This window comes from Mus musculus, chromosome 2 (assembly GCF_000001635.26).
Source record: "Mus musculus strain C57BL/6J chromosome 2, GRCm38.p6 C57BL/6J".
Taxonomy (NCBI): Eukaryota; Metazoa; Chordata; class Mammalia; order Rodentia; family Muridae; genus Mus; species Mus musculus.
The window spans coordinates 36921874-36946302 of NC_000068.7; the positions used below are offsets into that span (position 1 = coordinate 36921874).

Below are 24429 nucleotides of genomic sequence, written 5' to 3' on the forward strand. Positions count from 1 at the left end.
TTTGTGTAGCCAGTCTGTTAGTCTATGTTTTTTTACTGGGGAATTGAGTCCATTGATATTAAGAGATATTAGGGAAAAGTAATTGTTGTTTCCTATTATTTTTGTTGTTAGAGTTGTCATTCTGTTCTTCTCGCTGTCTTCTTTTAGGTTTGTTGAAGGATTACTTTCTTGCTTTTTCTAAGGTGTGGTTTCCGTAGTTTTATTGGTTTTTTTTCTGTTATTATCCTTTGAAGGGCTGTATTCGTGGAAAGATAATGTGTGAATTTGTTTTTGTCGTGGAATACTTTGGTTTCTCCATCTACGGTAATTGCTTTTAATATTATATCTTTATTTAGTGCATTTGTTGTTCTGATTATTATGTGTCAGGAAGAATTTCTTTTCTGGTCCAGTCTATTTGGAGTTCTGTAGGCTTCTTGTATGTTCATGGGCATCTCTTTCTTTAGGCTTGCGAAGTTTTCTTCTATAATTTTGTTGAAGATGTTTGTGGCCCCTTAAGTTGAAAATCTTCATTCTCATCTACTCCTATTATCTGTAGGTTTGGTCTTCTCATTTTGTCCTGGATTTCCTGGATATTTTGAGATAGGAACTTTTTGCATTTTGCATTTTCTTTGATTGTTGTGCCGATGTTCTCTATGGAATCTTCTGCACCTGAGATTCTCTCTTCCATCTCTTGTATTCTGTTTCTGATGCTCACATCTATGGTTCCAGATTTCTTTCCTAGGGTTTCTATCTCCAGTGTTGCCTCACTTTGGGTTTTCTTTATTGTGTCTAATTCCCTTTTTAGGTCTAGTATGATTTTGTTCATTTCCATCACATGTTTGGATGTGTTTTCCTGTTTTTCTTTGGATTTCTACCTGTTTGTTTGTGTTTTCCAGTTTTTCTTTAAGGACTTGGAACTCTTTAGCAGTGTTCTCCTTTATTTCTTTAAGTGGGTTATTAAAGTTTTTCTTGATGTCCTCTACCATCATCATGAGATAAACTTTTAAATCCGGGTCTATCTTTTCGGGTGTGTTAGGGTGCCCAGGACTGAGTGAGGTGGGTGTGCTGCATTCTGATGATGGTGAGTGGTCTTGGTTTCTGTTAGTAAGATTCTTACTTTTGCCTTTCGCCATCTGGTAATCTCTGGAGTTAGTTGTTATAGTTGTCTCTGGTTAGAGATTGTTCCTCTTGTGATTCTGTTAGTCTCTATCAGCATACCTGGGAGAGTAGGTCTCCCCTCTGAGTTTAAGTGTTCAGAGCACTCTCTGCAGGCAAGCTCTTCTCTTGCAGGGAAGGTGCACAGATATCTGGTGTTCGTACATGCCTCTTGGGAGATGAGGGCCTAAAACAGGACCTGTCCCAGAAGCTGTGTTGCTTCGGCCTGTCACAGAAGCTGTTAGCTTCTGTAGTCCACACTCTCACCTGTGCAGACTAGTCTCGGAGGCTAGATGGGGGAGCCAACCAAGATGGCTCCCCCATATGCCCCGGCAAAGCACTCTGGGGCAGGGTGGACACCTCTCCTCTGGCAGGGAAGGTGCCTGAATATCTGGAGCCCAAAACAGTGTCTGTCTCAGAAGCTGTCCTCTAGGGACCTTGGGGGTGTCTGCTGACTCTGTGCCCAGATGACCCGGTGCTGGCCCCGACCAGAAGGGAGGTGTGGCCCTGGTCAGGTTAGGTTTCCTGCTTCTCTAGTGCTGTCTCAGGTCCCGTGTGATTGGATTGGAACAGAAGTTGTGTTCCACTCAGCGGTGATCCTACGATCGTGTAGAGAGTCCTCTAGGGGACCTTGGGGGTGTCCGCCAACTCCGCGCCCAAGGTGACCCAGTGCTGGCAACAACCGGAAGGGACTTGTGACCCTGGTAACCCTGATCAGGCCAGGTTTCCTGCTTCCCTAATACTGTCTCAGGTCCTGTGTGATTGGATTGGAACAGAAGTTGTGTTCCACTCACTGGTGGTCCTAAGATCGCATGGAGAGTCCTCTAGGGGACCTTGGGGGTTTCCCCCGACCATGTGCCCAGAAGGGACCAGTGACCCTGGTCAGGCTGGGTTTCTTGCTTCCCTAATACAGAGTTTCATTTTCTAGATCACTCAATTTTCTTTTGCTGACACATCTAAGAATTATTTCTCTAGTGTATTACTGACCCTTAATTAAATGTTGCCACTCACGTAAAACGGCACAGTCAAAAGCAATAACTAGTCTTCCAACTCAGGTGTAAAGTAAAACAGAATCAGTACCTGCCTCCCAAGGCCTAGGCAATGTAACAAATCCATATTTGGGACAAAGATAGAACAGACCATTACAAATTAACATAGAGTAGAATGACTCATCCTTCTTGTCTTATGCAGTAGGATGATACAGGTATACTTTAAATACCCAAAAGTTAGTTCTTGAGGTAACACATTGGGTAACTCTTGTTGCCAAGCTTAACATTTAAGTTGGATATCCACAATCTACAAAGTGGAAGGAAAGAACTGACACCTTCCACAAAAGCCAAAATATTTTTGACCACATATTTGACAAAGGACTAGTATCTAAAGTATATATCTGTTGTGGGAAATATTCAAAAAGGAACCTGCCAACTCTCTACAGTGTCAGAACAGGCTTCCATGCTCCAGACAGCCAGCCCCTCAGCACCTGGCTCATTTGTTCTGCGAGTCACTAGGTCCCTTTCTGCTATAATCCCCTGTAACTGCTGGTCCCACACTCGTTACTAAACAGAATCACCTACTTCGCAGTTGCATCTCACATCACCCAGTACCCCAGCAGAATCATGACTCCCAATTCTTAATTAACCAATCAGATTTATGTATCAATAATACCACAATTTACAAGATGCCAATACAATAATATCAGAGGCAACTGATAATGATGAAAGTTTTATCCCAGTATTTCTAACCTTGTAAAATGATAGCTATTTGTGGCTGGTAAATGCCACACAGGTACACATCCAAAGCCATCTTGGTTCTTCTCCCTACCCTCAGGCTCTCTCTCTCTCTCTCTCTCTCTCTCTCTCTCTCTCTCTCTCTCTCCTCTGCCCCCTTACCCTGTCCAATCACAAACCTCCTCTGCACTAATGTAGTTGGACAGGGAAAATCTCGTAACATACATCAACCTCTAAAGCCTCAGCAAGTTGTAAGTTGTCCTCTGATCTCCACACATGCACTGTGCTACACACACACACACACACACACACACACACACACACGGTAATGATTTTTTAAAAAACTTGACTCCTAAATACTTACCTTTATAGATAAGATTGGTGAAGCTCTTAACCTTCATCAGAGAAGCTTTAATTTACAGTGGAAAGAAATTAATTCATACAGAGTCTCTTAGCTGGTCAGAGGGCAAAGCATGAGTGAGTGTGGTTGCTCAGGTCTAAATTGGATATTTGTGTTACACTCCTTCTCCACATGGCTAAGAAATCATCAGAGAAGATGACAGAAAGATTGTAAGAGAAGACTCATATAAAACAGTGTATTCCAGACATAAGAAAGCTACTGAACTCATGAACCCACAGTGGCCATTGTCTGTATAATCAAAGTAGTCCAAGATCCAGTATAGACAGGTGAGGAGTTCACAAAACCCCATATCTGTTTGAGTCTATTTTCTTTAGGGATGTGGTTTCTGATAGGTTATCCATTCTCCAGAGAATGACTCTACACCTTATATGTATAGGCATCACTGATTGGACTCAGTGGGTTATAAAAACAGGAAATGAGCTTAGGAATTGGTGGTGTCTGGGAAGACTTGGACCGGGGCAATGGGAATGGATTTGATTTATACAAATTACATATGTGTGTGAACTTCCGAAGGAATGGACTAAATTTTTTAATAAAAATTAAAATAAATAATAAAATAAAATAAAATAAATACTCTTAAGACATGATTTGACACTTCTAATTCTATCTTGAGTTAATCAAGTTATCTGCCTGAAGCTAGTGTGTTAAATGTTTTCAGATACACAAGCACTTGGTGTCTTGAATGCTCATTTTCAGTTGCTAATTATTGGTCCCTCACCATTGCATTGACCATCTTATGCATTGATAATTTAAAATTCCATAAATAACAGATTTATTTGAACATGTTTAAACATTATGAATGGATACAAGAAAGCATAAGTGCTCTGCTTTGTGCTCCCTCCCTTACCCAAGCACTATTCACATGCATATCCATCTTGTTCCACATCTTTCTTCCTCTTTTTTTTTTTTTTTTTTGAGGCAGGATCTCACTGTATATCATTAGTTAGCTTGCTACTTACTATGTACCCAAGGCTGGCCTCAAATTCACAAAGATTCTCCTGTCTCTGTCTTCTGGGTACCAGTATTAAAGTTGTGTACCACCACACCCTGCTTTGCTCCACACCTTGATCTTCCTCAAGGCAGCAATAAAAATACATTTAATTATTTAAATTTGCAGTATATGATAATATTCTATGGAATTAACCACATCTTTATTTCTGGATTGATCAAATTTTAAATTGCTGCTATTTTACCTGTTGAATCTGAGGTTCACAGAATGTATCCAAACATCCTAGTATTCAGTACATACTTATGGCATTATTTTTCAGTATACATTTCTGATGACAATTCTACATATAGTCTATGAGTAGAAATTTTTAAAATAAGCAACATATTTTACATATATTGTTTTTTTTAATCCTCCAAGTAGAATGTATATTTTCCAAGCTGCTATTCTTGTTTCTTGTTCTATTGAATTTTTAAATTAAATGGTAAAGTATAAGAAAAGTTAAAAAAAATTAAAACTAAATAATATAATTTTGAGAAAATAAAAAGAGATTACAGACAAAAAAAATCAAATTTTAGCAAGAAGCATTTTAGTGAGAAATAACACAAAATTTCCCCAATGCAAAAAATTAGTAACTAAAATGTAATAATTATTCTCTTCATCCAATCCTGTTCTTCCCTTGTACTTATGTTCAGTTTCAAAGGCATTCAACTGCTACGAATTATGTAATTTTTAAGTGATATTTTGAATTATGTGAAATTTTGGAGGACTAGTTTAATAAAGAGTGAGAATTTGACTCAGAAAATATTTGAGAATAAAATGATTAATTGAAACAATTTTTTGGAAGGTGTGAATACAGGTAGTGAAAGGGGGAAAAATAGAGAATAAGGACAACCTACTTACAGATGTACATGAATAGCTGATAGCCATCATGGATTACCTCATTGGATATAAATGTCACTCAAAGCCTTTTCATGCATTCATTACAAATGCTAACCTCTGACACTGTTTACTAAGAACAGCAGAAACAAGTCAGGCCTAAGTGGGGTAGACTTGTGAGTTTGTCAAGAGATGCTACTTAGATGTGTCTTCTGCTTATGAGCTTCCTCAGACCCTGCTTCAGGTCTTTGTTTCTCAAGCTGTAGATGAAAGGGTTGAGCATAGATGACAAAACTGTGTAGACAATTGTTGCTATATGGTCTTTGACAGTATAAGTAGACACAGGCTGTAAATACACATAGAAGATGCTTCCATAAAAGAGGGTTACCACAGTGAAGTGAGAACCACAAGTGGAAAAGGCTTTGCGTTTCCCAGCAGCAGAAGGGATCTTGAGAACTGTAACAAGGATTCTGATGTAGGAGAAAGCAATGCATAGGAAGGGAGTCACCAAAACAAGAGCTCCTTCTGTCACTATCACAATCTCATTGACAAATGTGGAGGAGCAGGATAATTTTAACAGAGGACTGAGGTCACAGAGGAAATGGTGAATAACATTTGAGTCACAAAAGGTCAGAAGATTAAGTAAAAGTGTGTGCAAAAGTGAATGGAAGTGGGGAAAGGAGCAAGAGAAGGTCACCAGTAGGGCACATCGATGATGGTTCATGATAGTGACATAGTGGAAGGGGTTGCAGATGGCTACATACCGGTCAAAGGCCATTACTGCCAGAAGACAGCTATCACTGTTACCCAAAGCATAGAGAAAATACATTTGTGTCAGACACCCTGCATAGGAGATGGTCTTCTTTTCTGACAGAAAATTCACTAGCATCTTGGGGACAATAGTTGTAGTGAAACAAATGTCAGTTAAAGACAGAAAACTCAAGAAAAAATACATGGGAGTATGGAGATGAGGGTCAGAACGGATGGCCAGAATGATGAGCAGGTTCCCTGTTAGAGTAACCAGGTAAATTGTGAGGAAGAGGATAAACAGTGGTTTTTGGTCCTCAGGCCGAGGGGACAGTCCCAGGAGTATGAACTCAGAAACAAACCTAGTTTGGTTAACTCCTTCCATTGATTTGGGTCCAGTTATATACAAGAAGCTTTGTTAATACATTCTAGTTCAATAATTCAAATCATGAGAACCCAGCAAGGCTTTAGTCCTGATTTCTGTGGTATGATGATGAGAATACAATGGTTCTCTTCATAATGCTGGGGATTTTGCTCTCTCCAAAACCTGTGTCGTCAAAACCTGTGACTGCAAGGTCAAAGTAGATGGTCCTAAAACCAAAAGTCAGATTTAGGTTCCAGATGGATCTTGGGAGTTTCTAATTAAAGAAATGTTTAAAATTATAAGAGAAAATAAAGAAGTGCAAGACTCTCTGAAGTGGCCAAGTGGATAGGCAAATTCTTCCAGCTCACCTCCATACGTAAAATCTTTGCTTCTAGCTTTCTCTGGATGATTCTTCTAGCTCACCTTCATACCCAAAGTCGTTTCTTCTAGCTTTCTCCAGAAGCTGACATTCTTCACATATGCAAATTATCCCAAGTCAGCCTCTCTACCAGTATTCAGCTTCACTCTCTTCCCCTGACTGTGGCTGGTTAGCTAGAAAAGGAACAGAGAATGAATACAGGATTAACAAGCTGCTCAAAGGGGTAATGTATCTCTCTTCTCTGACCTCAACACCCTGCTTTCCTGCTAACCTCTGGGTCCCAGTGTAATGCTACTTTCTCAGCTCTCATATCAAAAGACAGAGATGCCCTGACTCCAGAGGCAAGGGCTCTTGATTGTAGAAGTCCTTTTCATATCTTTGCTAAATCTTGTTCTAGAATCCTTCTTAGGGTAACAGCTGCAGAGTGATTGCCTCTCAGGGATATTTGTTCTGTGATTGCTCTAGCATAAAAAGAATTTCACTCTTAATTGGCAGAGCTGACTCCAAGGGGACAGGGAACCCCTGAGACTTCCTTCAGATGTTGAGACTAATCTCAGAATGTTTCAACTTGATTTCAGTATTCCAAGGGCATACCTCCAAACAATGATAATTAATGATATAAATGTATGTGGGTGACTATTTCATGTTTAGGGATTTACTTATTTTTTTATTAATCCTTTGAGAATATTCTACAATGTATTTTGATCACTGCACCCCCTTCTCCTAGATCAACTTTCTGTTTAGTTGTTTTAACAGTTGTGTGATTTATTTATCTAATATGCATATTTCTGATGACATCTGAACTAGACAATCTTTTTATATTTTTACTATTTGTATATCTTCCTTGGTGAAAACATCTGCCAAGATGTTTGGCTCAGTTTTCACTTGGGTTTATTTTCTTATTGCTGAGTTTAAGAATTCTTTATATATTTTGGATAATAGTCCTATATAACAATATTATATAAATATCCCCTCAGTCTTTGCCTTATGGTTTTATTTTCTTGATATCATTTACAATTAAAGAATATTTTAATTAGCTCATAGAATATTAGGTTTCATTATGCTAGTCTACAAACAAAATTTGTTGATTCTCCAAACCCTGCTTCCCCTCATATTCTACCAGCCCTCAGAATCTCCTTTCCACATTCATGTCACATTGTCCTATTACTCCTGCATCACATCCCCAGCACTGCTTTCATCTTCTATGAGTTCTATAATTATGTATCTTACACTTGACCATCTGATCCACTTAATAGACAAATTAGGATTAAAGGTATGTACTCATAGTGAATAGGTTTTTCTATTTCATAATGAGCCAGGCATGATAACACACATCTATAATCTCAAGGCCCAGGAGGCTGACACAGGAAGATTGTGAGTCTCAGGACGGTCTAAGATGCAGAATGGTAATCCATCTCAACAAACAGAGAAGAGGCATATATTAGGAAACGTTGTCAAGTAAAAGCTTGGATATCCATAAGCAGAAGGAAAAAAAACTATATACTTATCTTTCATTAAAAAAAATCTCCAAATGGATCAACAACACAAATGGAAGATATAAAAATTCCAGAAGAAAATGTAGGAGAAACATGTCCACATTTTTCTAGACAGACCTTTCCTTTCCTTTCTCTTCTCTTGCATGTGATATATTTAAAATATAGTCTTTCCCCTCCCCTAACTCCTTCCTTTCCCAACTCCTACCTACTCAACTTCATGCTCCTTTTTTCTCTCAGAAATAAAAATTAAAAATTAAATATAAACTAAAAAGCTAAAACCAATACAGCAAGCTCATAAAATAAACTAACAAAACAAACTAAAAAATAAATAAATAAAAAGGAAAGAGTTTGTGTTATTTTGACCAACTGGAACCTGCCTGGAGTACAGTTGGTAAATGCAGTGACACTCCATTTCAAAAAAAAAAAAAAACAATTGATGTTTCCCTTTTTAACACATATTAGTTGCAAATAGTTTCTTGGTTAGGGCTGGAACTTTGTGTGTACGCTGCCTTCTCCATGCTGGGATTTTGTCTGGTTTGAATCAGTTTTATATGGGTTGGTTTGAGCCAGTCTTATATGGGCTGGTTTCTGTTTTGTTTTGTTTTGTTTTGTTTTGTTTTGTTTTGTTTAGTATAAGACTATATAAGGTATATATATATATATATATATACCTTATATATATATATATATATATATATATATATATATATATATATAGTATAAGCTATAAAATGCTTTTTTGTTGTTGTTATTGTTACTTGACTTCTTTGAGTCTGTTCATTATGGCATGATTATCCTGTATTATATGGCTAATATCTACCTATAAGTAAGTGGACACTATGCATGCCCTTTTATGTCTGAGTTATTTCACTCGGGATAATATATTCTAGTTCTATCTATTTGCCTGCATATTTCATGATGTTCTTGTTTTTAATGGCTGAGTAATACTCCATTGTGTAAATGAACCACATTTTCTTTGTCTATTCTAACACTCCATTGTGTAAATGAACCACATTTTCTTTGTCTATTCTAACACTCCATTGTGTAAATAAACCACATTTTCTTTATCCATTCTTCAGCTGAGGGACATCTGGGTTGTTATCAGTATCTGGCTATTACAAATGAAGCTGCAAATAACAAGGAGGGCCCAAGATGGGATGCTTGAATCTTACTTAGAAGGGAAAATAAAATAGACATTGGAGAGGATGGAGTGAAGAAACTGACTAGAAGAGGGGATGGAGAGGGAGACAGGGTAAATGATCAGGAGTACAGAGAGTGGGGAAAGAGAATGGAAATTGACAACAGGTGAAGGGAGCATCTCTAGAATTTACCAGACACCTATGAGGGGTAAATCTATGGGGTGTCTCTAGCTGAGACTACTAGAAGTCGAGGATAGGGACCCTGAAGTGTCCACCTTCTGTACTCCCAGGCAGTACTCCCAGTGGAGGGATATGGACAGCAACCTACCACAAAACTTTCAACCCAAAATGTGTTCTGCTTACAAGATATTCAGGGACAAATATGGAGCAGAGCTGGAGAGAATGGCCAACCAATGACTGGCCCAACTTGAGACCCATGTGGGCAAGAACAAATCACTGACACTATTAATGATAGTCTGGTATGCTTACAGACAGGAGCCTGACATAACTCTCCTCTGAGAGGCCCCACCCAGCAACCAATCGACAAATGCAGAAAGACTCGGCCAAACATCAGATGAAGCTCAGGGAGTCTTATGGAAGAGTTAGGAACCTGGAGGAAATAGAGACTCCACAAAAAGACCAACAGAGTACTAATGGGAATCCTTAGGCGGATCCCAGAGACTGAACCATCAACCAAAGAGCAAGTATGGACTGGACCCCTGTCTCCTGGATACATGTTCATCTTGGACTTCATATGGGTCCCCCAACATCTAGAGCAGGGAATGTCCCTGAATCTGTTGCCTGACTGTGGATCTAACTGGGCTACCTTGTCTGGGTTTTGTGGGAGAGGCTGCACCTAGTCCTGCAGTGACTTGATGTGCAACAGTTGGGTAATAGTCAGGGGCTTTATCCTTCTCAGAAGAGAAGGAGCTGAGGGATAGTGGAAGGAGTGTATAAGGAGGGATGGGGAGGGAGATGTGATCAGGACGTAAGATAGATAGATAGATAGATAGATAGATAGATAGATAGATAGATAGATAGATAGATAGATGATAGATAGATGATAGATAGATGATAGATAGATAGATAGATAGATAGATAGATAGATAGATAGATAGATAGATAGATAGATGGAAAAAAGTTTTTTAGTGTGTGCAGACAACCTACAGAAAACCCAAAACTGGAATAATAAAACCATAAGAATTATTATTTATCTAACTATACAGACAGTGAAAAGGCATCTCACAAAAAATTCTATCCATCTAGAAATCATCTAGATATACCTATCTGTCTGCCTATGTGTCTGTCTATCATCTACCTCAGAAATCAAATTGGAATATATAAATGCATTTCAAATTAATGGAAAATTAAGAAAAATGCAACAAAACAAGATAATAATTTGAATATCTAATTTACACAAGGAGATACATAGCTAGCCCTATGACATATAAGATGTTCAAATTCAATATATTGCAAAGGAATATTAATTTAAAACAGCATGAGTGACCCAGTGGATGAGGAGCTGGACGTAGCGCAATGGCAGCCTATTTGCTTAGTATACATGAATTCCATCCTTGGCAACACACACAAAAAAGAATAATAAATGAATAAAATTTAAAAGTCTAACAGTCTATTGCTGAGTATTTGGCATCATAAAAACTCTCTTTTATTACAAATAGGAACATAAATTTTAAAAATCTTCTGGGATGCCATTAAGCTTAGTTATTTTCCCTAACTAATTCTTTTATTTGTTTTTTAGACTGTTATATAATTGCCACCTTTCTCCATCCTATTTCCTCTCATCTCTCACATAGCCCCCTTGGTGTCTTTAATTCATGGCCTCTTTTTCATTAATTGTTAGTGCATGCATACATGTATGTATATATGTATGTACATATGCACTTACTATATATACATATATAGCACAGTCCCTAATATTAAGTCTCTAGATATGGAATAATCTGATTTGCATCAGTTGTTAAACTAAGCCATTTTTTTAAGACTGGTATATAACCAGCGACTAACCAGTGACAGAGCATAGTAAACACACAAGACCTGATTAGCACAGTGCCTAAATACAACCTACTTGGTATGTATAATGCCATTCACCTGTATGCTTTCAGAACTGACCATATGCTCTTCTGGGCAGTACTATTTCTTCCCTCTTAGCTAAAAACTTAGCTAAGTACTCAGTGCTAGTGAAGCCACGGATATCGTAGAGTCTAATTATACAAATTAATGGTTACTAATTTACTAACCATAATAATCCCTATCAACAATCTAAACATTTGCTGTTATAACCAGAAATAAGTGTAGTCTACACCCCTCACCAAGGACACTTCTTTGACAATCTATAGGAGAAATAGAAATCTCACTTGACAGATGCAGTATGTTTCTTCTCCTTGGAGATTCAGAGATAATTGGTCCCCCTCACCAATGGGAACTCTGAAGCATCTGTACCTGGTAAATATTCCCATATGTGACACCTTCAGGCTTTCCAGTTCAAATATTTTGACTCCAGAAATATAGTCTATGCATACATACAAACCTTGTATTTTGTTTCCACTCCATGAGAGGAAGAGTTTGAGTCTCCAGAAAGGGCTGGAATGTGAATTTGTCTGAAAGGAGCAGGATCTAAAGAACCACAGAGCTCCATTTAAACAAAGACTGGTTGAAAACAGTTGGGTAAGTGTAAAATCAGATGACCACAGTTCAGTTGTGAGCTTTTCTGCTAATTCACTTAGTTCTACTTAGACAAATGATTTTACTTCCTCATATTTTAGTTTCCTTAGTGGAAGAAATATGTTCTCTTCAAAAATTAAAATTCTGATGGGATGTGTAAATACTTTTAGCATAGCTAAGCAGGACACCAACAGCCAAAGCATGTGACTTCTTTTCTGTGGCCATGGTCATGCAGATGTTCTCTCATTGTCTCCTTAGTTAATATTTGACAAAACAGAGGATTTAAATCCAGGTATCCCTTATACCCTGAGTCTATACCCTTGAAATAAAAGTGATTTCATGTCTTCTTACAAGAGAGAAAAATCTCACGAGAGTTAAATTCAAGTGGAAAATTAAAGGGAAGCCAGTCCATGTTTTTCTGGGATGACAGAGTATAGCCATTTCTTGACTTCTTCATTGTCAAGTTTGTTTTGACTCTTCCTATGTAGATGCATTTTAAAGATGTGCCAGGGAGAATGCTGGTCTACATGAATTCACCTTCAGAGCCTAAACTCCCTGACAAGACAACCCAGTCAACACAGTTTGATTTAAGTGGTCCAGCTACCTGTGGTCAACCTAAATGGAATTTATCAAATTGTTCATATTGTCTATGACCATGAGTGTCTCCCCTCACTATGAACTGTTACAAGGCATGGGTAGTTTATAATCTTAGTCTTGTTACTTCTGCTATTGATAACTAATCATGTCTTCAGGTCTCAAATTTTATTTAAATTTTTCAAAAGAGCTTACTCTGAAGTCAAAATAGATGTTCCAAATGTACCTTTCTACTGGCATCAACATAGTTCTCCATTCAGTGCTCACCCTAGCTTCTGTCTCTATGTTTACCTGTTTTGTCTATTATCAGTGTCCAGTTATCATATAATCACAGGGGCTGTGTTCACTGGGATTCTCCTTAAATGTTTTGTGCCCCTGTGTATTTCTGGCATTAGATAAAAAATAAACAAGTACAATAAAAAGTTACTCTAGGCTCACAGTGGAGTAATTTTAAAGATTAGATCTAGGGCTAATCATAGGTAACTGTGAGGAGCAAAGTTTGATGCCAAGAACCCATGTAAAACAAAACACAGTAGCAGGAATCTTTAATTTTCAGCACACCTACAGAGAGATGGGGATAGGCACAGGAGAATCCTCAGAAGCTCACAGGCCAGCTAGCCTGGCATATGAGGCAAAGAACAAAAACAGACCCTATCTCAATGGGATAGAATGCAGGAAATCACATTTAGGCTTTCTCTCTGACTCCCAAATATATGCACAAATGTGCTTGCATGCACACACATGAACATGTACACACACACAGAAACACATATGCACACTGTAAGAAAAAATATATTTTATATAATTATTTACAAAATTATTTTTCCCAAATAGTTCACAACTATCTGTATTGCATCTAAGAAAACTTAAAGGCCACCTGTCTCCAGAAGTGATATTATCTGTCTCTGTTTGTTGATCAGATAATGTTTGGGGGGAATAATTAGATATAGTTTGTGTGGACCAAAGAGTATGTCACGTGTACAGTACCCACACATCATGATCATTATATCTCCACTCCTGTGCATTGTCTCTGTGGCCTATGACCTTTTCAATCTCTCTCCTTCTGAAAATTATTTAGACTTGCCAGTATATGTTTCCTTATCACAAACTTCTTAGGTGACATTGCATGTATTCTCCAATTTGACACTCAAATAGATCATTTTTCTATTGGTACAATGAGGCACCTTATTATTTTCCATTTATTTTAAAAAATTCTGGTATTTGTAGACTAGGCTCTGGATACAGTAGTACCTTAGAAAAGACAACTGAGGTATAGCCCACCCTCATCCACTTCACCTTATCTTAAGGTCCTACATGTATTTCTTTATAACATCACTGCTTGTAATCTTTCTATTGTTGCCATTATTGACTGAAGTATCTTACCATGTAGCCTAGCTTGGCTTCTAACTAACTTGCTACAATTCTGACTCATGGATTACAGACACGCCACTGTTATCATCTTGCCTCAGTCTCCAGAATGCAAGGATTACAAGCATATGTCATGGCATGTAGCTTCTGCTTGCATGCATGCTTGTATGATCCATATGATTCTTCTCTACATAGCAAAAGAATGACTCTTTATGTCATAAATTGAACACCTTCTACTTAATCACTTGCACATATTCACAGGTGTCTTTCTGAGAATAAAATATAAATTCCCTAATCTATACTAAAGGACCATGTGCCCCTAAGTCTGCCTCTTTCTCTACCTTTTCTCTGCTACTTCCCTCTGAATTCCTCTTTTGAACTATGATTGCCTTCTGTCTCCTCTAAATAGATGTGCACTTTACCATAGTGGTGCTTCTCTACCTCTTTATTTAGGGTACATTTGTAACCTTCAATCAATTCTTTACCTAGCTTACTTCATCTTATCTCTTCCTTCAACAATGAGTTACTTGCTAATCTCTAAAATTAAAGGGATCTGACAGTCACTTTGACATATTTATTTCTTTTCTTATGGATGTGTTTGTTGAGTCTGTGATAGCTCTGACAAAAAAAATATTGTCCATGGAAGAAAAGAAACCCAGGTTATGGGTGACACACCATAAGTATTCAATGAACATGGAGTGAATAAATTAGTCCTGGTAATCTCATTAGTGATATATTAGTAATAAACCTAAGAATACAAACTCTAATTGTAAGATTTGTCAAGATATTAATTTTACCTGTACTTTCCAGAAGACTCAGTTACTTTTTTGATAAGTGAATTGCTATTGTTGAATATAGAGCACTCTCCAAAAGCCCATGTATTACAGGCTTGGTGCCTGTTTAGTGTTAATGATAGATAGTGGAAACTACAAAGTATGGCTTAATGGTTGTGGGGACTTCAGAGGGGACTGTACGATCCCTGTCTCTTCCCTTTCCCCTCTTTCATGACAATGCCATAAACCAGTCATAAACTGAGGCCCTGGCTATGAAAAATGAGCATTTTTGCTCTATGTGTAATTCCAGACATGACCTGCTACCATACCACAGGCTTAAAAACAATGGAGCCATGGACCAAAACTCCAATACTTCTCTATAGCTGATTGTCTCAGTTGTTCCTTCTAGTGCTACTAGAGCTAATGTGGTACATGTGATCATGACCAGATCAGAGGATCAATTTAGGTCTCAGAGAACACATAGCCACCAACAATTTAATGACATCTTGTCTTTATCCTCTGTTCCCATCAAGGCGATATCCTAATAAGAGTTCTTGGTGTGTTGTTCTTCATTCTATCTTTTAGTTCCCACTGAATTATGATGACAAGAAACCACAGTAGTGTTTCTGAATTTCTCCTCCTGGGCCTCTCGGAGCACTGGGAACAGGAACCTTTACTCTTTGGCATCTTTTTGGTCATATACCTTGTCACTGTGGTGGGAAATACACTAATCATCCTGGCAATTGTCTCTGATCCACACCTCCACAGTCCCATGTATTTCTTCCTGGCTAACCTCTCTCTCACTGACATGTGTTTATCATCTACCACAGTTCCTAGGATGCTGGTAAACATCCAAACTCAGAGGCATAGCATCCCCTATGCTGGATGCCTGTCTCAAATCTATTTCTTCCTGTGGTTCATTGGACTAGATGTTTTCCTCCTGGCAGTGATGGCTTATGACAGACTTGTGGCCATATGCTATCCCCTTCACTACACCTTGGTCATGAGTCCCAGATGCTGCATCCTGCTGGTGACGACATCCCTATTCCTTGCCCATTCATATGCTCTAACCCACATCATTCTGCTGTCTCAGTTATCCTTCTGCATGGACAACATCATTCTCCATTTCTTTTGTGAACTGCTTCCCATGTTGAAGCTCTCTTGTTCTAACACTTATGCCAACCAGTGTGTGCTGCTCTACTGGGGAGGAGCATTAACTGTCTTGATCCCTTTGTTAATCATTGTTTCATATGTCCGCATTGTGGCCACCATTGTGAGAGTCCCATCAGCAAGTGGAAAGTGGAAGACCTTCTCCACCTGTGGGTCCCATCTCTCAGCAGTCTGCCTGTTCTATGTGTCTGCTATTGGGGTGTATTTCATTCCATACGCTGCTGATTCAGCTAGCAGGGATAGGATTGCATCAGTGATGTATGCTGTGGTGACCCCCATGCTGAACCCATTCATCTATAGCCTGAGAAACAAAGATATGACAAGTGCCTTGAGAAGGTTCCTGAACAAAATTTTGCTGCAACCTCCACAAAGCTAAATACATCCTTTGTGGAATTCAAGGGAAATCAACCTTCATAATTTGTTTGATGCTGAAGTTCGAATCTTGGGTTTTGCACTTGCTAGCTTTACAGTCCAAGGCAGTCTTTAAAAAGTCAATTGAGTCATAATTTTCTCACTTAATAAAAGGTGATAAAAATATAATCTCTATTATAAATGTTTCTGATATTTATGTGTGTGCACATACACATATATTTGCTTGCTTTACTTCATGTACTTGAATATTTATTATCATCAAAAAGATTCAGCATGTTATTCTGAGTTAATTTTCCTTCCTCTTTCATTACACAGAAATAACAGGAGCTTCTAGAGGTTAAATTATTTGTCTAACATTATACAGATTAGTGGCAAAGGCAAAATATGAATACATTCACTTTAATAGTCGAGCTTGCTACATGTTCCTCTCGATTGCTGTTCTTTTTTATGTCTTCTCACATTGTACACATGCATCATTCCAATAAATCACATCTCTCAATATTACTGATTCTGTGATAGAGGAAGGCAAATATGAAGCCATATAAGTTGTATGTTTAAAGATTAAAATGTTTCTCCAAGGGAACACATACTGAGCTTGAGCATAGGTCTCTAGTTATCTATACTGGACAACTTAAGAACTAATCCATAGGTCAAAGACAAAAGTTTCTTTCCCTAAATAATTTCTCAGCACAATTCTAACAGTCTCTTTAGATCTATTGTAAACTATAACTTCTAACATTTTTTTAACTGCATCTCCCATAGGGAACTCTACTAAAGGGTTAGACTAAGAGCCGGTAGATAACTCAAAGGGAAGTTCCTGATTTGCACTAAGTTTTATGTTGATTTGATCTCTACACATTTGTCAGTATATCGAGATCTCACTGATGAGCTCTTATTTTGAAATGGTATCTTAACATCCTCTATCATGCTGCTCAAATTGAACACAGTGAAATATACAAAGATCATCTCTGTACAGAAATGCTCATTTAAAGCCAGAGAAATGAGGAGATGAAATGAAACTGATTATCTCCTCCATGGGCCAGATGGGTTCTGACTCCATTCAGAGTTTTCAGTTGACAACTAGTTTTGGAGAACCCAGTTACTGCAGTTTCTTGAACCTGAACTGTATTTGTTTCAGTGTTTACATTTGCTAAACACATTTACACCTAAGAATAGGAATGGGACTAGTGGTAATGGTAATCTCAGATAATCTATGAAGTTCAAATACTCTGAGTAATTCTTTATACATTACCCAAATGGCTGTGTCATTTTTATCAGGTACCTGAAGTGCAAGGGCAAGGAGGTGAATGCCTATAAAATTAGCATTAAAGGCTAAGTTCTTCTTAGCTTAATCTGTAGAAGAATCAAGGATGTTATCTATCTCTAGCATAAGTTATAAAGCAACCTATGAAGTTCTCTTTAGCCTGAGTTAAACATAGATTTTATTGTATCTGATAGAAGAAAACAAATGAATATTCTAGTACTTTAAACTTAATCAGGAATTGAGTACTTCAAGACAGAGGTTTAAGTCCTGCATTTCAGAGATGGTTGTCTTATCTATGAACTATATGATAACTGCATAATCACTTAAAAACAATGAGCATTGACTCTCTGAGTCCTCTGGGACACCCCCAGATGACCTAAGCAGACTGCTATCCCTGGCAGACCTCCACTCTCCTACTACCTCTAAGCTCACCTTCATCAGACTTGTGAATTTTAAACATACATGTTAGGTTCACACCCCCACCCATTTTACCTGCTTGCTGAGTCCTCTGAGGCACCTCCACTGCCCTGAGAAGTTTGTTGACACCAAATGACCTCCATTCTCCAGCCACCTCTCCACCCACCTTTATCTGACATCTGAATCCTGAACCATACAGACATTCTGATCTGTAAGTATACAAACAAAGGATACCCATCAGAGGACCTTAATTCCAGGACCATCAACATTAACCCCCCTATCAATACCTACAACAGGAACATCCGAGGACCAAAGCCATCCAAATGGCCAAAGACCCTCAAAAAATGCAATCAACAAATACATGGCAATAAAACAACTTCAGAGCATAACTACCCTATGACAGAAAGCTCTAGATATCCTAACACAACTGAAGCACAAGAAAATGATCCAAAATCCAATCTTATAAAGCTGATAGAGGGCTTTAAAAAGGAAATTAAGAAATACATTTAAGAAATACAGGAAGAGCCCCATGCCATCTTGGGTGCAAACTCAGCGGAGGGTCCTAAAGGTCCCCAGAGGACTCTCCATACAACAGGGCCCTAGCATACCCAGGATCTTGGGATCACTGGTGAGTGGAACCCAACATCTGTTCCAAAGAATCCCGGAGGGTCTTATGCCAGCAGGAATTGGGACAAAGGAAACCTGCCCAACAAGCAGCTGGGATTGCTTCTGTTGGCTCAAGACAACTTGGCAGGCCCTAGTACACACAGGATCTTGGGATCACTGAGAAGAGTCTACACAGGAGAGCATGAGGAAGGCAGAAGAAACAGAGCTTCTTGGACAGGGTCCCTTTGGGCCTTCATCCTAAGCCAGGAGGCAGAGCTGAGACCCAGACCCCTGGGCACCTTTCTTGCCAGAGGAGAGTCAGCCTATGGGGAGGGCTCTGACTCCAGGACTCAGGAGGTGGATCTGAGCTCCAGATTTCTGGGCACCTTCCCTGTAAAAGAGCTTGCCTGCAGAGAGTGCTCTGACCACTGGGAGTCAGGAGAGAGTTGGACTCCTAGGAGTGCTGACAGAGGCTAACAGAATCACAGGAGGAACAAGCTCCTGCCAGAGACAGCTAAAACATCTAACACGAGAGATTACCAGATGGCGAAAGGCAAAGGTAAGACTCTCACTAACAGAAATCAAGACCACTCAGCATCATCAGAACCCAGTATGTCCAACACAACGCATCCAGGATACCCCAATACACCTGAAAAGCAATATTTGGATTTAAAATCATATATCATAAGGCTGGTAGAGTATTTTAAGAAGGATATTAATAACTCATTCAAAGAAATACAGGAGAGCACTGCTAAACAGGTAGAATTCCTTTAAAAATTATAGGAAAACACTGCTAAACTGGTAGAAGTCCTTAAAAAGGAAACACAAAAATCCCTTAAAGAATTATAGGAAAACACAACCAAACAGGTGCTGTAATTGAGCAAAACCATCCAAGATCTAAAAAGGGAAGTAGAAACAATAATTTTAAAAGCAACAAAGGGAGACAACTCTGGAGATAGAAACCCTAGGAAAGAAATCTGGAATCATAGATGCGAGCATCAGCAACAGGATACAAGAGATGGAAGAGAGAATCTCAGATGCAGAAGATTCCATAGAGAACATGGACACAACAATCAAAGAAAATGCAAAATGCAAAAAGATCCTGACTCAAAATATCCAGGAAATCCGGGACACAATGAGAAGACCAAACCTAAGGATAATAGGTATAGATGAGAATGAAGATTTTCAAATTAAAGAGCCAGAAAATATCTTCAACTAAATTATAGAAGACAACTTCCCTAACCTAAAAAAAGAGATGCCCATGAACACACAAGAATCCTAAAGAACTCCAAATACACTGAACCAGAAAAGAAATTCCTCTGGACACATAATAATCAGAACAACAAATACACTAAACAAAGAAAATTTAAAAGCAGTAAGAATAAAAGGTCAAGTAACATATAAAGGCAGGCCTATTAGAATTACTCCAGACTTCACACCAGAGACTATGAAAGGCAGAAGATCCTGGACAGATATTATACAGACAATAAGAGAACACAAATGCGAGCCCAGGCTACTATACCCAGCAAAACTCTCAATTACAATAGATGGAGAAACCAAGGTATTCCATGACAAAACCAAAATCACACAATATCTTTCCAGGAATCCAGCCCTTCACAGGATAATAAAAGGAAAACTCTAACAGAAGTAGGGAAATTATGCCCTAGAAAAAGCAAGAAAGTAATGCTTCAACAAACATAAAGGGAGACAGCCACAAGAACAGAACCCCAACTTTAACAACAAAAATAACAAGAAGCAATAATTACCTTTCCTTTAAAATCTCTTCATATCAATGGACTCAGTTCGCCAATAAAAAGACATAGACAGACTGGCTACATAAACAGGACCCAACATTTTGCTGCTTACAGGAAAACCACCTCAGGGACAAAGACAGATGCTATCTCAGAGTAAAAGGCTGGAAAACAATTTTCCAAGCAAACGGTAGGAAGAAACAAGCTGGAGTAGCAAAAAAAATAAAACAGGTGCACTTCATACTCATCAAAGGTAAAAATCTGCCAAGATGAACTCTCAATTCTGAATATCGATGCTCCAAAAGCAATGGCAGACATATTCATTAAAGAAACACATTGCACCTCATACAATAATAGTGACAGACTTCAACACCCCGCTCTCATCAATGGGCAGATCCAAGAAACAGAAACAACAAAAAGACACATTGAAACTAACAGAAGTTATGAAACAAATGGATTTAACAGATATGTATACAACATTTTATCCTAAAACAAAAACATATACCTTCTTCTCAGCACCTCATGGTACCTTCTCCAAAATTGACCATATAATTGCTGACAAAACAGGTCTCAACAGATAAAAATATATTGAAATTATCCCATGCATCCTATCAGATCACGATGAACTAAGGCTGATCATCAATAACAAAATAAATATTAGAAAGACAACATTCACGTGGAAGCTGAACAACATTCTACTCAATGATACCTTGGTCAAGGAAGAAATAAAGAAAGAGATTAAAGACTTTTTAAGCTTAATGAAAATGAATCCACAACACACCAAAATTTATGGGACACAATGAAAGCATTACTAAGAGGAAAACTCATAGTTATGACTGCCTCCAAAAAGAAACTAAACAGAGCATACACTAGCAACCTGACAGCACATGTAAAAGCTCTAGAACAAAAGGAAGCAAATTCACTCAAGAGGGGTAGACAGCTGGAAATAATCAAACTCAGGCCTGAAATAAATGAAGTGGAAACCAAAAGAACTATACAAAGAGTCAACCAAACCAGGAGCTGCTTCTTTGAGAAAATCAAAAAGATAGACAAACCCTTAGCCAGAATAACTAGAGGACACAGGGACAGTATCCTAATTAACAAGATCAGAAATGAAAAAGGAGACATAACAACAGGACCTGAGGAAATCCAAAACATCATTATATCCTACTGCAAAAGGCTATACTAAACAAAAATGGAAAACCTGGATGAAATGAACAATTTCCTAGACAGATAACAAGTACCAAAGTTAAATCAGGATGAGATTAACTATCTAAACAGTCCCATTTCCCATAAAGAAATAGAAGCAGTCATTAATAGTGTCCCAACCAAAATAAGCCAAGGACCAGATGGGTTTAGTGCAGACTTCTCAGTCCTTCAAAGAAGACTTAATTAAAATTCTCCTCAAAATATTCCAAAAATTAGAAATGGAAGGTACTCTACCCAATTCATTCTATGAAGCCACAATTACTCTGATACCTAAACCACACAAAGACCCAACAACGAAAGAGAACTTCAGACCAATTTCCCTTATGAATATCGATGCAAAAATACTCAATAAAATACTCACTAACTGAATCCAAGAACACATCAAAATGATCATCCATCATGATCAAGTAGGCTTCATCCCAGGGATGCAGGAATTGTTCAATATACGGAAATCAATTAACGTAATCCACTATATTAAAAACTCAAAAAAAAAAAAAACCTCATGATCATCTTCTTTGATGCTGAGAAAGCATTTGACGAAGTCCAACACCTCTTCATGATAAAAATCTTGGAAGGATCAGGAATTCAAGGCCCATATCTGAACATAATAAAAGCAATATAAAGCAAACCAGTAGCCAACATCAAAATAAATGAAGAGAAACTTGAAGCAATCCCACTAAAATCAGGGACTAGACAAGGCTGTCCACTTTCTCCCTACCTATTCAACATAGTACTTGAAGTCCTAGCCAGAGCAATTCGACAACAAAAGGAGATCAAGGGGATACAAATTGGAAAGGAAGAAGTCAAAATATCACTTTTTGCAGATGATATGATAGTATATATGAGTGACCCTAAAAATTACACCAGAGAACTCCTAAACCTGATAAACAGCTTCAGTGCAGTAGCTGAATAAAAAATTGACTCAAACAAAACAGTGGCCTTTCTCTACACAAAGGATAAACAGACTTAGAAAGATATTAGGAAAACAACACCCTTCACAATAGTCACAAATAATATAAAATACATTGGTGTGATTTTAACTAAGGAAGTGAAAGATCTGTATGGTAAGAACTTCAAGTCTCTGAAGAAAGAAATTAAAGAAGATCTCAGGAAGATCTTCTTTAATGGAACGATCTCCCATGCTCATGAATTGGCAGGATCAATATAGTAAAAAATGACAATCTTGCTGAAAGCTATCTACAGATTCAATGCAATTCCCATAAAAATTCCACTCAATTCTTCACTGAGTTACAAAGGGCAATTTGTAAATTCATCTAGAATAACAAAACTCCTGGGATAGCAAAAACTATTCTCAACAATAAAAGTATCTCTGGTGGAATCACCATGCCTGACACTAAGCTGTACTATAGAGCAATTGTGATGAAAACTGCGTAGTACTGGTATAGTGAAAGACCGGTAGATCAATGGAATAGAATTGAATACCCAGAAATGAACCCACACACCTATGGTCACTTGATCTTTGACAAGGGACCTAAAACTTTCCAGTGGAAAAAAGACAGCATTTTCAACAAATGGTGCTGGCAAAAACGGCAGTTATCATGTAGAAAAATGCAAATTGATGCATTCTTTTTTTTTTAGGTATTTTCTTCATTTACATTTCCAATGCTATCCCAAAAGTCCCCCATACCCTCCCTCCTCCACTCCCCTACCCATCCATTCCCACTTCTTGCCCCTGGCATTCCCCTGTATTGAGGCATATAAAGTTTGCAAGACCAATGGGCCTCTCTTGCCACTGATGGCTGACTAGGCTATCTTCTGATACATATGCAGCTAGAGACACTAGCTCCAGGGGGTACTGGTTAGTTCATATTGTTGTTCCACCTATAGGGTTGCAGATCACCCCAGCTCCTTGGGTGCTTTCTCTAGCTCCTCCATTGGGGGCCCTGTGATCCATCTAATAGCTAACTGTGAGCATCTACTTCTGTGTTTGCTAGGCTCCGGCATAGCCTCACAAGAGACAGCTATATCTGGGTCATTTCAGCAAAATCTTGCTAGTGTATGCAATGGTGTCAGCGTTTGGAGGCTGATTATGAGATGGATCCCCGGGTATGGCAGTCTCTAGAAACTTAGAATAGCCAAGATATAAGATACAATTTGCAAAACACATGAAACTCAAGAAGAATGAAGACTAAAGTTTGGACACTTTGCCCCTTCTTAGAATTGGGAACAAAACACCCATGGAAGGAGTTACAGAGACAAAGTTCAGAGCTGAGATGAAAGAATTGATCCATTCTTATCTCCTTGTACTAAGGTCAACACTAACTGGTTCAAGGAACTCCACATAAAACCAGAGTCACTGAAATTTATAGAGGAGAATGTGGGGAAAGCCTCAAAGATATGTGCACAGGTGATAATTTCCTGAACAGAAAAGCAGTTGCTTTGCTGCAAGATCAAGAATTGACAAATGGGACCTCATAAAGTTGCAAAGCTTCTGTAAGGCAAAAGATACTGTCAATAAGACAAAAACGCTACCAACAGATTGAGAAAGGATTTTTATTAATCCTAAATCTGATAGAGGACTAATATCCCATATATAAAAGAGCTCAAGAAGCTGGAATCCAGAAATCAAATAACCCCATTAAAAATGGGGTACAGATCTAAACAAATAATTCTCAACTGAGGAATACCTAATGGCTGAGAATCACTTGAATAAATGTTCAATAACCTTAATCATCAGGGAAATATAAATCAAAACAACCCTGAGATTCCAACTCACACCAGTCAGAATGGCTAAGATCAACAATTCATGTAACAGCAGATGCTGGTGAGGATGTGGAGAAAGAGGAACACTCTTCCATTGCTGGTGGTCTTGCAAGCGTGTACAACCACACTGGAAGTCAGTCTGGTGGTTCCTCAGAAAATTGGACATAGTACTACCAAAGGATTCAGCAATACCTCTCCTGTACATATAGCCAGAAGCTGTTCCAACTGGTTATAAGAACACATGCTCCACTATGTTCATAGAAGCCC

General features: G+C 38.3%; 2 protein-coding genes across 2 annotated transcripts; one reads left to right on the forward strand and one right to left on the reverse strand.

Moving 5' to 3' along the window:
- Positions 1 to 5306: 5306 nt before the first annotated feature.
- Positions 5307 to 6239, reverse strand: Olfr355 (olfactory receptor 355). Its single transcript, NM_146625.1, has one exon. It carries the CDS (start codon positions 6237 to 6239, stop codon positions 5307 to 5309), a length of 933 nt encoding a protein of 310 aa, NP_666836.1.
- Positions 6240 to 15247: 9008 nt separating this feature from the next.
- Olfr356 (olfactory receptor 356) lies at positions 15248 to 16195 on the forward strand. Its single transcript, NM_146624.1, has one exon. It carries the CDS (start codon positions 15248 to 15250, stop codon positions 16193 to 16195), a length of 948 nt encoding a protein of 315 aa, NP_666835.1.
- Positions 16196 to 24429: the final 8234 nt, after the last annotated feature.

Excerpts from the sequence above, each read along its gene's own strand:
- Olfr355 (NM_146625.1), bottom strand. The coding sequence starts at position 6,239 with ATGGAAGGAGTTAACCAAACTAGGTTTGTTTCTGAGTTCATACTCCTG.
- Olfr356 (NM_146624.1), top strand. The coding sequence starts at position 15,248 with ATGATGACAAGAAACCACAGTAGTGTTTCTGAATTTCTCCTCCTGGGC.